Genomic DNA, 13,983 nt, shown 5'->3' on the forward strand with positions numbered 1-13,983 from the left:
CACCCAAAATTAAAGTAACGTAAAGTGCTTATGAACATGATTTTGATTCTTCTTTTTTAAATCGTCAAATATTTTCATTAGTTTTGTGTCTAAATCAATGTATCGGCCTATGAATTATAAGAATCATTAGTATCCATGTATCCAATGATTAAAATCCGACAATGATCGATGGTGCCTTTGAGATTTCTTCTTTTCCAATTTTTTGTTTTCAAGAGGGAATCGATTTTATTAGCAGAGGTTGAGTTGGTCAAACTAGTAAATAAACGAAATAGTAGGTTATAGTCAGTAATTTCAACAGCTTAACTAGTTTTTGGATGGTCAAGACGGTGAATTATGGTCATGAGACCCAAACTCTAATTAAAATTTTCCTAGGACCCAAATTCAAAACTGGTCGCAAAGTTGAGACCCAAACTTTAAATATCCCTTTGAAAAATCATTTTACTTGCAACTATATTTTCTTCTTTTTGCTAAAGACGCTAGCGAGTTTCGAACTCGGATCACTAGTATCATCACCAAGTGACTTTACCACTATATTATAATGAGATAAATTTTCCCTACGAGGATTCAGTGGAGGCTGGGAAACCATTATGATAATAGGATAATATCAGCCTCACCTAATCTGTCGACCATCAGTTACACAGGAGAGATACCGGCAGACTTTGTTGTCGACAGTTTTCCATCACTAGTTGAGGCCGTTATTGACATACCGTACACAGCCTAAACATTTGTCCTATTCAAGCTTTTTGAAAAGGTTTCTAATGTAAAGCTTCTTAAAATTTTCGGTGACTCCTTTCTGGTATGCCTAAATACTTTAAATGTTCTTGATGTGTTTGTTGTTGTAAATTTAATTAATGTGGGATTTCTTGACTCTTATGTACTGGAATGCTTTCTTTTTTCTTAATGATTAGGTTCCATGGGAGGCAGAAATTCTCTTAACCAATTTGCCTGCATTTAACAATTCGATACATCTGGAAGTTGGTTCAGATTTTACTTGCACGAGTTCTGCTTCAGCTTCTGGTTCGACATTGAGAATTCTGTTCAGGCTTCTCGAGATCTCGCCTTATCTAGAATCAGTTGTCATTGCTAAGGCAAGTCACCCACTTCTTACTTCCCAATATAATCAAAAAGAATTTATTTTTTTTAATATTGGTGTTCAGTTCTTTCATTAAACATTGGTATTTGGTAAAACTGTTGATCTAGAACGTCAGTTGGTTAATATAAAATCAGTACATGTTATCTTGTTTGCAAGTCGCTAGGATTTCATTATGTCATTTGCATACCCACTCTCTAATCGTGTTTATGTTACTAGCTGAACTTTTGCTTTTACTGCTGTAGACCATTTGCTGCACTGAAAAACAAGGTGATGATTGTTGGTTACTTGATCCTAAGTGTTCACTGCAGCACCTCCGGTCAATCAAATTCAACTATTTCGATGGGAAGCCAATGGAGAAAGAGGCAATTAAATTCTTTGCGAAGTATGCTAAAGTTCTTGAGACGATGACCATTGTAGCTTCCCCACGTCTTTTTAGGCTTAGAAACTATAAGTCAGTAATAAAAGCAATGAGGAAGTCAATATTGTTTCTGCCACCAATAAATTGTGAGGTTAATTTTTTGCGGAGTTCTGAAAATATCTAGCAGGTTTGTAAGTGTAGGATCATTTATATTTATTACTAATGCGTATTTCCCTGTGTGTTTTCGAGTATAGTAGTAATTATTTTTTTTCCTCAGAGCATGTAAAAATTCTTTTGTGTGTTTTCTTCTCCTATTTCCTTTCTCTTCAGTTCACGTGTCGTTATTACTTTTTTGATTATGGAAGAGGAACTTTTGAAATTACTTGTAGCTGGATGCTTGAAAATGGAAGGGGTTTCCAAGATTTTAAAAGCAAGTCTCTGCTGGAGATCCCATGATCTTGGTCAAGGAGACAGCAAACTTATGTAGAATTGAAAGTAAAATTAATAGAAGCCAATTTGCGGGTTTCAGAGACTTATTTTGATGGTATGTGGAGAGCCCTGGAGAGGGTACTACAACTGTTGCAGTCTCAGGAATCCAGCACACTTCAGAAAGAGTTTAATCACTCCTATCTCCATTGGTTACGCATCAAAATACTTGAATTTGATGACTTCAGGCGTGGTGTAGTAGCAAACATTTAGGATCAAGTGACCAACAACCATCGTCTTCATCATCAGGGTTGTAATTAAATGCCCTACAGTAATCAAATCAAAACTAAAGTACGATACTACAAAAGAATATAGTAGTGAATCATGCTAACACAAAAAAATAGCAAAATGTCTACAAAGGGAAATATAGACTGGACGGGAAACACTGGATCTTGCAAATTTCATGTGAACAAATGAATCTTTTATGACTCGAGAAGGTAAAAATAAGTATCGCATTTTTTGACCTATAAATTCATCTCTGAAATAAATTTATCATGGTATTACTATTAACAAACAAATAGTTTCAGTTTACAATTACAAAGTTTGCAACGGGGTTGAAACTTAGACAACAAAATATTGAATGCGATGCAGGAGGAAATTGGAAACTTCAAGCTTTAATTACAACTGCTTTCAGTGAATTTGGAAATGTTTCAATGAAGCTAAGCGGACACTCTGGGTAAGAACCTTTTCTTCTTTGTTATATAGCCTTAACTTCTGAAATCAAATTGATCTAAAGAAGTCTCAATGCAATCATTTGCTTGTATGTTTGCTCGACAAGATTTGAGGATGGACTTGTATCCAAATTGATTACTTCTATGTTATGGATGGCTAGTTTCAGACTCACCGAAATTTTTGTTGGAATATGCATAAGAGGGTGGTTGTGTTCTGACTAGTCCATACATGTGTTATATCTTAAGAAGCTTAGAGCTGATTTTGAGTTTGGGTTATGGCTTACTTTTGTTATTAAAATGGTTTTAATTGCAGGAAGAATGAAGGATCCGATGCTAGTGTTGGCTTATACATATAGTGATGCATTAGTGAAGTTCAATTAAGGCTATGAAGAGTTTTACTAGAAGCGATCACTTTAAGCCGGCCTATGGATGCATTTGTGCATGTAGAGGTTGGGGATATGTATAAAGCTATACCATGAAATTGACCGTAAGCTTGTTCATGTTATTCTTATGTTCTTACATCTAGTTTCATCTTTTACTTTTAAACATCGTCGCCTGCATTTGGTCATAATCATTAATACATTTGGTTAACAAAATAATTATCACTCCAGAAAAACATTACCAAGCTACTATCAGAAAGTCTAGGCGTACACTTGGTTACTAACATATGACCACCAAAGCATGTTAGTACTAGGGGTGCACATACCCTACCCATACCCGCCAATCCTACCCTACCCGCCAGTTTTTTAACCGTATCCTACCCTATCCACTATTTGGCGGGTAGGGTGGCGGGTAAAAAATTTCTTAACCGCCGCTAGATGGATAGGGTGGCGGGTAAAACTCGAAATTATCCTACCCTACCCGCCTACCCGCCTGTTTATACTATTGATCTCTGCCATTGGTTCTCGTTTAATCTCTGACGTTGATCTTTCAACTATTGATCTCTGCCGTTGCTTTATATTTTCCTACAACACTAAAAACTAAAAAACTAAAAACTGGATTCAGTTTTCGTTTTATCTCTGCAGAGAAACTCTCGTTTAGAACTTCAAATCTCGTTTACCAGTACCTCTCACATCTCGTTTAGAACTTCAAATCTGTTATCAGATCTCGTTTAGAACCTTTTAATAGGTTGATTCAAGGTAAGATCTAACTTCAAAGTTCATTTTGTTTCATTTTTTTTTTTTGTGTTAAATTGATTGAAAAATCATAAGGTTTCAATGTTTCATGCATGTTGCTGGATATGAGGAATCTGAGTTTGGAAAGCTAATGAAGGGTTTAGAGAGTGGTTCTTCCTCCTAATTTGAAATCCAAACTAATTTTCAGGTGAAAATTTGAATAATTTTTTTAATAATTTGAATGAGTTTTTCTTTTATATATTGTATTGCTTGGTGATTTTATTTGTGTTTGAAGAAGTCAGTTGAAATCAGTTGAGTAATATGATTGCCATCGTGAAAAATTGACATGCATGTTAACTGATTGATGAAATTTCTCATAGAAATTTAGTTTGTTCCTCATGAATGACGAGTTTCAATGCGATTCTGTTAGGAGATGGGAAAAGGCAATTGAATGGGATTTAAAATCTGTGGTCATATGTAAACTGATTGATAAATTGTCTCTTCATGATTTCTATCTAAAACCCATGTTTTTAAATGTTTAGATTATCAATATTTCAAACAATTTCAGTGAGATTTTGATTATGTGACACCCATGTCTTTAAAGGTTTATCTAAAGCAATTGAATTAGCTTTAGATTCTGCTCACAGTAATAGTAGTATTAATGAAAATCATTGGTTTGATTGAACATTAGCATCATGTCAGGTGAGTGAGTACATTAAAGACCTTTGCTAGGTGGGTGAGAAAAGGAGAGATTTGTTTTGTAGTTTAAATAGACAGTTGACACTGGAGTCCAGTATATATGTTTTCTCGCAAATAACTTGTCTCCACAATGCTTGTATGTCTGCAGAATATCTCGAATGCCACTTTACCAATAAATATCTATACATGAGTCTCAAATTCCTTATTCCAAGTCAATACAACGCAGAATAGCACTATCATCGATACCAATAGAACCCTCTAATTCTCCAAGGGTATCTTAACCAACAGACGGATATAACTACTGTCTAATTCTAGATTTCAGTGTCGTTCTCTAGATTTCAGTGCTGTTATTAGGACCCTTTGAAGCCTGTTAACTTTTTTTGCTTTCTATTCATATCACTTGTTCTTTCTAGTGAGGAAGCATGGTTGAGATTACAGAATTGATGTCAACGAGACCTCCTATTCCCTCTCAAGATGCATCTCAATCCGTGCAACAAAGGGTCAGGGTTGTTATATCTCCGCCACCTCCACCTCCACCATATTCTCAACCTGAGGTCAGGGAAAGTATGAAGCGGAACAGAACATCTTCGGTATGGGAGCATTTCCAAAAGAGTGTTGATGAAGCTGGTATTAAATGGGGGAAATGTAACTACTGTGAAGGTGGTAAATATAGGGCTGGTGGTAAGAAGTATGGCACATCAAAATTGAACTGGCATTTGACCAAGTGTCGGAAGTATTTGGAGTCACTAGAAGCTGCGCAGTTGGACTCTCTCGGTCAGCCTAGCAATCTGGGAGATCAGCAACAAACAGTTGGGGTTACGTTCTGTCAAGATGGATGTAGGAGAGCCTTGATAAAGTTCATCATCACAGATGAACAGTCTTTCCGAATGGTTGAAGGAGAAGGATTTATAGCATTTTGTAGATATCTTGAGCCGAGGTTCAAACTTCCATCGCGGATGACCGTCTATCGTGATATCTGTGGACTGTTTTTGAGTGAAAAAGCCAATTTGGTGAACTATTTCAAGTCGAACAAGGTTAGAGTTTGTCTCACAACCGATACATGGACATCCATTCAGAACTACAACTACATGGTGGTTACTGCCCACTTCATCGATGACCACTGGAAGTTACACAAAAGAATAATATGTTTCTGTCAAATTACTAGTCATGGAGGTGAGCATATTGGAAGAGCATTGGAGAAATGTTTGATAGAGTGGGGTCTTGAGAGAGTGTTCACCATCACGCTCGATAATGCATCTGCAAATAAAAAAGCAATTAAATATGTCCAAGAGAAAGTTGTAAGTTGGGGATCGTCAATTGTAGGAGGTAAACATTTACATGTAAGGTGTGCTGCCCACGTATTAGCTTTAGTTGTTAAGGATGGGTTGAAGAAATATCATACTTCAGTGAGCAGAATCAGGTCGGTGGTTAAATACGTCACGGCCTCTCCTGCTAGAATGAAGAATTTCTTAGATGCCTTATTTCTTGAAAGAATGGAATACAAAAAGGGATTAGTGTTAGACGTGAAAACAAGATGGAACTCCATTTACTTGATGTTGGATGCAGCAGAAAAATACGAAAAAGTCTTTATAAGGCTAGGACGATCTGATAAATCATTTCGTGAGAGGTTTATCTTCGATATTCCCGATGAATCAGTAATGGGTGTTAATGTTGATGATATTGACAGTACTGATTTTCTTGATGAATCCAGTTCTTCTGATTCTGATGCTGATGAAGTTCCCTTATCTGGTCGAAGAAAAGCCAAGAAGAAAAAGCCTCGCGCCCATGCTCCTGAAAAGTATGACTGGGCTAATGCTCGAGTCCTAGTTCAGTTTCTACAGGTATTTTAAAGATTTTATCAGTAGTTTATATTTCGTTCTTTGGTTAGTTTATCAGTAGTTTATATTTCGAAGCTTCTCTTGCAATATCATATGAATGCTGCCCATTCATAATGCTCCCATTTGACCATGAATCAATCATATGGTTTAGATTTTGAGCTCCTCTCGAAACCTCTAACAACTAATGTGATGAAGATTGTGGAGCATTTCTATCATCTCCTCTATATGAATCGTTCCGACACCCCAATTTTATTCATTCTAAGAATGCCTTATAATTTCTTTGCTGGAATTCAATTATTTCGTTTCATATCTGTGATGTATATTTGCCATTAATTCTACGGATTTGTTGCAATGAGGAGTAAGTTTTTGCCAGATGTCAGGTCTCAATGATCCATAAGAATATCTGAGCAAAAATTTATTTACAATTTTACCCTGCTGATATAGACTGTAAGAACAAACATTGGACGCTGTTATGTTTGTTAGGTTTATGTTTTAGTTCTTGGATATCAAATGACACAAACCTTTACAAAAAATGGATGCATGGAGTTTGGCATGATAAAATTAGTTTGGCTTCAGAAACATTTAAAAAACAGAAACAAGTTATAGTTCACAGTATTGGTTGGACTATTTTCTCTATTTTGGTTAGTTACAAATGGAAGGGGTTTATAATAACTAGATGTCATTACAGGCAGAGTGATCTCAAATTCGTTTTTGTTTCGTGCTCATGTATTCTACAGCTAAGTAACACGCATAGGTTTCTTCTTCATGAGTTTTGTTGGGCGATGCTTTTGTTCTATAGTGTAAAGAAGGCTGTTATATCAACTGCTTTTCTTGGTCTTGCAATAATATGTACTCATTGCTGTTGATGTTCTTGGTAATTCTTTCACTCAGATGAACTGTTTTTCTTGGTCTTGCAATAATATGTGGTTGTCTAGATGTTTTGGTCTTTGCTTACGAGTTAATATGATCTGTATATGAAGTTTCAATAACAATTAAAACTGTTTCTACAGGTATTTTTTGAAGCCACTGTTGAGTTTTCTGGTTCTACGTATGTCACTTCGCATACATTTTTGGGGGAAATTTATGATGTACGTGGAGAGTTAAAAGAATGGCAAAATGCTCATCATGATCCTCACTTAAGCCATATGGGTGAGAAGATGTTACTTAAATACAACAAGTATTGGGGTGAGCATAAGAACATGAATCCTTTATTGTTTATTGCTGTGCTTCTTGACCCAAGAGAAAAAGAACGTGGACTGCAAGTAATACTAGAAGACCTGATTGTGCATGATATTCCTTGGACGAAACAAAGATTGGTAAACAATTGGTTAGATGAAGTGAAAAAGGATTTTAATGAATTATTCACAGCTTATAAGGCAGAATATATAGGTGTAGGAAGTGTGTTAGCCTCGTCGGAGTCTATAGGTGATACTGGTGGTAGTCCTAGTCAAGAGAGTTGTAGTTCTACGTCACATAGAAAGAGAAGACATAAGGCCCATAGAGAAGAACGTAAAACACAGTTATCTATAACGGAGGATGTTGACAAATCAGAGGTGGACAAATACTTATCGGAACAGATTTACTCACCAACAAAAGGCAACAAAAATGGTTCGAAGTTTGATATACTCACTTGGTGGAAAATCAATGCTGCAAGATTTGATATTCTATCACTTATAGCAAGAGATATACTTTCTATTCCCGTCTCTTCAGTTGCAAGTGAATCTGCTTTCAGTACTGGAAAGCGAATACTTGGTCATTTCCGAAGTTCTTTAAAACCCCGAACTGTGGAAGCATTGATTCTCCTACAAAACTGGTTAAGGACACCGATTGATATGGATCCATCTACATTTGGAGATGAAGAGAAGGAGGATGACGTCTTAGAATCAGGTATACAACTTTCCTACATTTGGGTTTCCTTACTCTTTTGTTTGCTTTTCTTAATCTGTCTTCACTATGTTTGCGAAACGACTTAGTTGGCATTTTCTTTATCTGTCTGTATCCATTTGTGCTTCTTTATGGGAAGTACTGGTGGAAGTTTGAATGTTGTTTAGAACTTTCCATTTCTAGTCAAGGAACTTGCATGTTAAACGGAAACACGCTACCGTGCTCAGTTGATAATTTGTCACAACTTTAGTTGCTTACTTTTGTACGTTGAGCCACTCGAGCTGATGCTGTTCTTGGCATGTGTTGAAGTCTAATTTTGCCAGCTCCAGATTAGTATTGTTACTCACATCTGGCAACCTGATTAGTGATTATATATGTTGAATGAGTACCTAAATTTTAGATTTTATTATATCAGAAATTGTCGAGAGCAGCAATGTGATATTTCTCTAAAATTTGGAAAACTTATGCATGTGTATACTTATAAATATCTTTAAAACAACACTTGATATTGTGATATTACTTGATATTGTGACTGAACCAAAAGTCTGAACTTGTTGTGATATTGTATTCCATAGTAGGATGTTGTGATATCTCTTACTTGATGTTGGTATTATGACTGAACTTTGAATCAAATCGTTCACTATTATGACTGAATCTAACAAGAGATAACTTGTATGCAGATTTATTTGGTGATCTTAGTACTTATTCCATCATCGTAGATGATGATTGAAGAAGAAGGTCAATATGAAGAGCTTTTGGTGATGATACTGTTATATGAAGAATACAACTCTTTTCTTGAGAATACTTTTGTTTGTACATTTTTTATGGTTATGCTTTTGTTTCTAAATTCATCGTTGGTCTATTAGCATCATTGTTGTAGTTGACAGTCTTGGTTATGCCTAGTTTTTGATGCTGATTATAAGGATGTGTATTTTGATTCTAACTAGTCATATCGATACAAGTTGACAGTCTTGGTTATGCCTAGTTTTTCTTTTCTTGTGCCACCTCTCCTGTCTGTGTTCTTTTCTTCCTTAATGGTGATTGTATTTCATTTTTTCTCTAGGTCCTTCGAGTTGGAAAGGAATTGCTTGGGTGTCGAGTCGTCTTTAAAGGATTAGCTGGTTGCGTTGAGGGTAAAAATGCTTTTGCATCCGCTGCTGATCAGATACAATGTTCTGGTTTTGAGAAAGATGAACCTGAGAGAAGGCATGAACAGGATGCAATGTCAGCAGCCTTTATGGCATTGATTGGAACTCGGAAGCGACACCATTTTGCTGCAAAAATTTATTGAGATCTATAGATGGGGAGGATAATTGTCTGCTTATGCGACTGAGGCTCTAAGTGCGCTGTCTCTAGGTGCACTGTCCTTCTGCATTGATATAGACGGTTATACCCGCCACCCTACCCTACCCGACCCGCCAGAGAATGGGTTGGATAGGATCTTACCCGTTTAATGGCGGGTAGGGTGGCGGGTAAAAATTTTCTTACCCGCCAGTAAACGGGTAGGGTGGCGGGTATAGGCCATATCCTACCCACCCTACCCGTTGTGCAGCCCTAGTTAGTACCATGTAGTTGCAAAAATCCTTCTGTTTGGTAGCATGTGAATTACGAAAACATGTTAGTAAAATGTGTAAAAGAGGAAAAAAAATAAAAAATCTTTCAAAGTTATGTAAAAGAGAATGACAAAGGGATGACTAATTTTATATTTAGGTTTTTGTTGCCAATTTACATAAGAAAAATGAATTTTGTGTTGGAATCAAACCATATATATAAGTGTTGGATGGTTATTAATATGTTTTTCGAAAAATCGCAGAGTCTTGCATGTTTTTAATGGTAATTAAATTAGTATATACTAGTTATATTTATATGGTAATTTAGTTGAAGCAATATATACCTGAATGATGAGATGATGGAGAAAATTAAAAATTGGTATTATAAGAACGACAAACTTTAACTCCCCTTTTTGATTTATATGTAACATACGTAGGTCGTTGAGCGCATTACAACGAAATTGATCGATTTTCCTAGGAAAATGGCTATCCTTGTGTTAGTTGCCTTCTCTGCGAAGGAGAACTGTGCAGTTGCAGGAATTGTAGGTTATAGCCTTATAAAGTCGATGGTTTATATTTTTTTTTTTTTGATCTTATGCATGCGCGATTTCAAACTAATATGGCAACCTCACGTTGAATTCCCCTCGTTCCATGCTTTTAAGCCAAGCTTATTGACCCTTGAAATAACAATCGATTATGTGGTAGATAACATTCTTTCATTTTTACAAAGCCTTTGACGGGCCCGAAGGAGAATTAATAAAAAGCTACTCTAGTTTATCGAAACATGGAAATTCTTGGGGTTCGAATTAATGTATTTCCTTGTAGATAGGAGACTTCCATATCGAGGAAAAGGGTAGAAGAAACTGGAAACTATTGGATACGAAGAAGGTCTGCAAAGAATAACGCTCAGTAGCCCAAAAGCAGACATATTTTACAACGAAAAAAGTACATAAAGTTTATCAACGACATATTTTTCCTTTTCTTGTATGTTATTTTTTTGTAGCACCCGGCATTGGAAAAGAAACAAATCAATCGAAAACTATACTCCATATGCAAACTTGTTTTGCCAGCCAGTAATCATTATACATGCGATTAACATGATATATACGGAGGTTGGAAAGACGTAGTCAAAAGTCCAATATATCTGTACGAGTTATGTTTACCTTTACGGTATCTCAAGTTACAATACATCCGTTTGGAATGATCCGGCAGCTTTACGTCTAAATTATTTCCTGAAACGTAATAATTTTGTTAAAAAAAAATAGTGTTTTTGCCTCCTTTGCAGTGCATCTTCATTTAATTAATACTAGTAAAAGAAAGCCAGGTTGCAAGTCTCATGACCCAGTCTTGTTAGATTAGAAGAAACTAAGAACAACACAAGAAAAAGATAAAGAAAAAGAAAAGATAACTTAAGAAGCCTTTAGAAACATGTATGCCCGACCCCAGGATAAAACTTGCATTAAACACTTATTGACTAAGCTTTAAGTCATGGGGAGGAAGTTGATTACATGAGTGCAATAGAAGAAATCTTTGGTTTGCCATGAGTAGGAACAGGAAAACTGTTGAAGAGCTTGGTCTCCAAAGCTTGCAAACAACTAATAAGATTTCTTGCACGTCATATACTAAAACAAACAAACCATGCCAACAATTGTTAGCTTCCAACTCTCTTCTCCTCTATACTTAAAGAAACAAACCTCAAAAAGTAATACATTCGCAATACTCCATTTTCAAAACTAGCTAATGGGTAATCTTCTATCTCTTGGAGAAACTAAAGCCATGCCAATTGAGACAACTTTCAATCTACCTTTGCCTCTACCCTCTTGGCCACAATCAGGTACTAACTAATTCGATATTCCATCTTCATTTGTACGTATAATTTATGCTTTTGGAATGTATGTTTGATGATTTTGTATGGATATTAGTATAGATACAAATGGAACAGGTTTTGGAAGTGGAAGAATAAATCTTGGAGGTTTAGAAGTACGCCAGATATCTACATTTAACAAAATTTGGGCAATTCAAGAAGGCGGGCCAGATAACCGTGGGGCGTCTTTCTTTGAACCATCGCCCATACCTAGAGGATACTTTAGTCTGGGTTCTTATTGCCAACCTAATAACCAACCTCTTTACGGTTGGGTACTTGTTGGTAAGGATGTCGGTTGCATCAAATCACCATCCCTTGCTATCCCGGTGGACTACAAGTTGATTTGGAGTAGCGAAAATTCGAACCTTAAACAAGATGGAGTTGGTTATATCTGGTCACCAGTTCCTCCTGAAGGATATAACGCTATTGGTAATATCGTGACTAACTCCCGCGATAAGCCAGGCCTTGATAAAATCCGGTGTGTTAGATCAGACCTGACGGACTCTTGTGAACATGCAAGCATTGTATGGGGAGGAGGTAAGTTTACAATCATCAAATAATCACAAAATTGGTTAAAAAGACCAAAATCAACAATTCCTGAGTGAAATGGACAGTTAAATTTTAATACTGTTTAAATGGACAAAAATGTAAAAATAGGCAGGATGTAACCAGTTTCATCCTGCCCATTTTCAAATATTTTTTCTTATTTTTAATTTACACAGGATGTATCCAGTTTCATCCTTGCTATTTTTTAAATTTAAGCTAAGATGAAACAGTTTCATCCTTACTATATTTTTTTTTTGGCCATTTCACCCAAACTATTTTTTACTCGTCCATTTAAACCGTGATTTAAAAATATTTGGACAAATGATCCATTTTCCGTCAAATAATTAAGTTACCGCAAAATCGACATGTACTCTAGGACTACATTTGTTTGTTTATTGCATGCCAAATCTCTTACAAGCTAAAAAATCCATTTTTCAATCAGATGGGATCAATGTCTATAATTTGAGACCAACAAGTAGAGGACCTCAAGCTCTCGGCGTTTCCGTTGGTACATTTACAACCGAGATGGGTGGAACCAGCACTCCATCATCATCAACAATGTCTTGTTTAAAGAATAGTGATTCAAATTTATCATCATGTATGCCGAACCAAAACCAGATTCAAACACTCTTTCAAACTTATTCTCCACTAGTCTACTTTCATCCCGACGAACCTTATCTCCCTTCGTCTGTGAGTTGGTACTTCAACAATGGAGTTCTATTACACGACCGAGGTAATGAATCCAATCCTGTTCCTATTGATTCAAATGGTATGAACCTTCCGCAAGGTGGTTCAAGTGATGGATTGTATTGGTTAGACCTTCCTAGTGATAAAGGATCTAAAGAAAAGGTTAAGAAAGGAGATTTACAAAGCTCAGAGACTTATCTACAAGTGAAACCAATGTTCGGCGGAACATACACTGACATAGCCATCTGGGTTTTTTACCCTTTTAACGGCCCTGCGAGGGCAAAAATCAAGTTCATCAATGTTAACTTAGGGAGGATTGGAGAACATGTTGGTGACTGGGAGCATCTAACATTAAGGATCAGTAATTTCAGTGGAGAACTTCACAGTGTTTACTTCTCTGAGCATAGTAAAGGGATTTGGGTGAATTCCCCAGAGCTTGAATTTCAAGATGGTAATAAACCTGTCGCGTATTCTTCCTTGCACGGCCATGCATTTTATCCGAAACCAGGGCTTGTTGTACAAGGGAATGGTGGCATTGGCATACGCAACGACACCGCAAAGAGTAAAACTGTGATGAACACGGGAGAGAGGTACGAGATTGTTTCAGCAGAGTACTTGGGTACGATCGTTGAACCGCCTTGGCTGAACTATGCTAGAGAATGGGGTCCTAAAATTGAGTACGATATTGCTCGTGAGCTGAAAGGTATTGGGAGATTTCTTCCTGGAAAGCTTAAGGATGCATTTTATAGAATTATGAAAGGGTTGCCAAATGAAGTGCTTGGGCAAGAAGGGCCTACAGGTCCCAAAATGAAAAGTAGTTGGAACGGCGAAGAACGAGTTTAAAGCTTGATGTTTGGCAGACATCACCATGAATTCAGCATCATTTATTTCTTTTCTTCTGTATCCCTGTGCCATAAAATTTGATGTTCAAAATAAAAATTATTTGCCAAAGAAAAATAATGTGATGTAAATTGCAAAATGAGTAAGTCCATATGCCCACATTTTCACCATCATCATAAGAAGATCGGGAAAGTAAAGTTATGGAAACCCTGATCTGAAAAAAAGAAAAAGAAGTTACAGTTATGGGAACTCTGTCCACAATTCTTTTTCTTTTCTCTTTTTAAAGCAATATAATATCATACTCAATGGCTACGTAACTGCATGTGATACATCAACGGATAAATATTTTTCT

General features: G+C 36.4%; 1 protein-coding gene across 1 annotated transcript; it reads left to right on the top strand.

Annotated features, from left to right (window-relative positions):
• The first annotated feature begins 11,389 nt into the window (after positions 1-11,389).
• On the top strand, positions 11,390-13,762 carry LOC113308755. Its single transcript, XM_026557220.1, has 3 exons — positions 11,390-11,528; positions 11,622-12,095; positions 12,547-13,762. Exons 1-3 carry the CDS (start codon positions 11,435-11,437, stop codon positions 13,632-13,634), a joined length of 1,656 nt encoding a protein of 551 aa, XP_026413005.1. The 5' UTR covers positions 11,390-11,434; the 3' UTR covers positions 13,635-13,762.
• The last annotated feature ends 221 nt before the right edge of the window (positions 13,763-13,983 follow it).

The sequence above is a fragment of the Papaver somniferum genome, chromosome 9 (assembly GCF_003573695.1).
Source record: "Papaver somniferum cultivar HN1 chromosome 9, ASM357369v1, whole genome shotgun sequence".
NCBI classification, from domain to species: domain Eukaryota; kingdom Viridiplantae; phylum Streptophyta; class Magnoliopsida; order Ranunculales; family Papaveraceae; genus Papaver; species Papaver somniferum.

Bases quoted from the DNA above. Each gene is read 5' to 3' on its own strand.
- LOC113308755 (XM_026557220.1), top strand. From the start codon at position 11,435: ATGGGTAATCTTCTATCTCTTGGAGAAACTAAAGCCATGCCAATTGAG. The intron at 11,529-11,621 runs GTACTAACTAAT...ATATTAGTATAG, and splicing joins ACCCTCTTGGCCACAATCAG to ATACAAATGGAACAGGTTTT. The intron at 12,096-12,546 runs GTAAGTTTACAA...TTTTTCAATCAG, and splicing joins AAGCATTGTATGGGGAGGAG to ATGGGATCAATGTCTATAAT.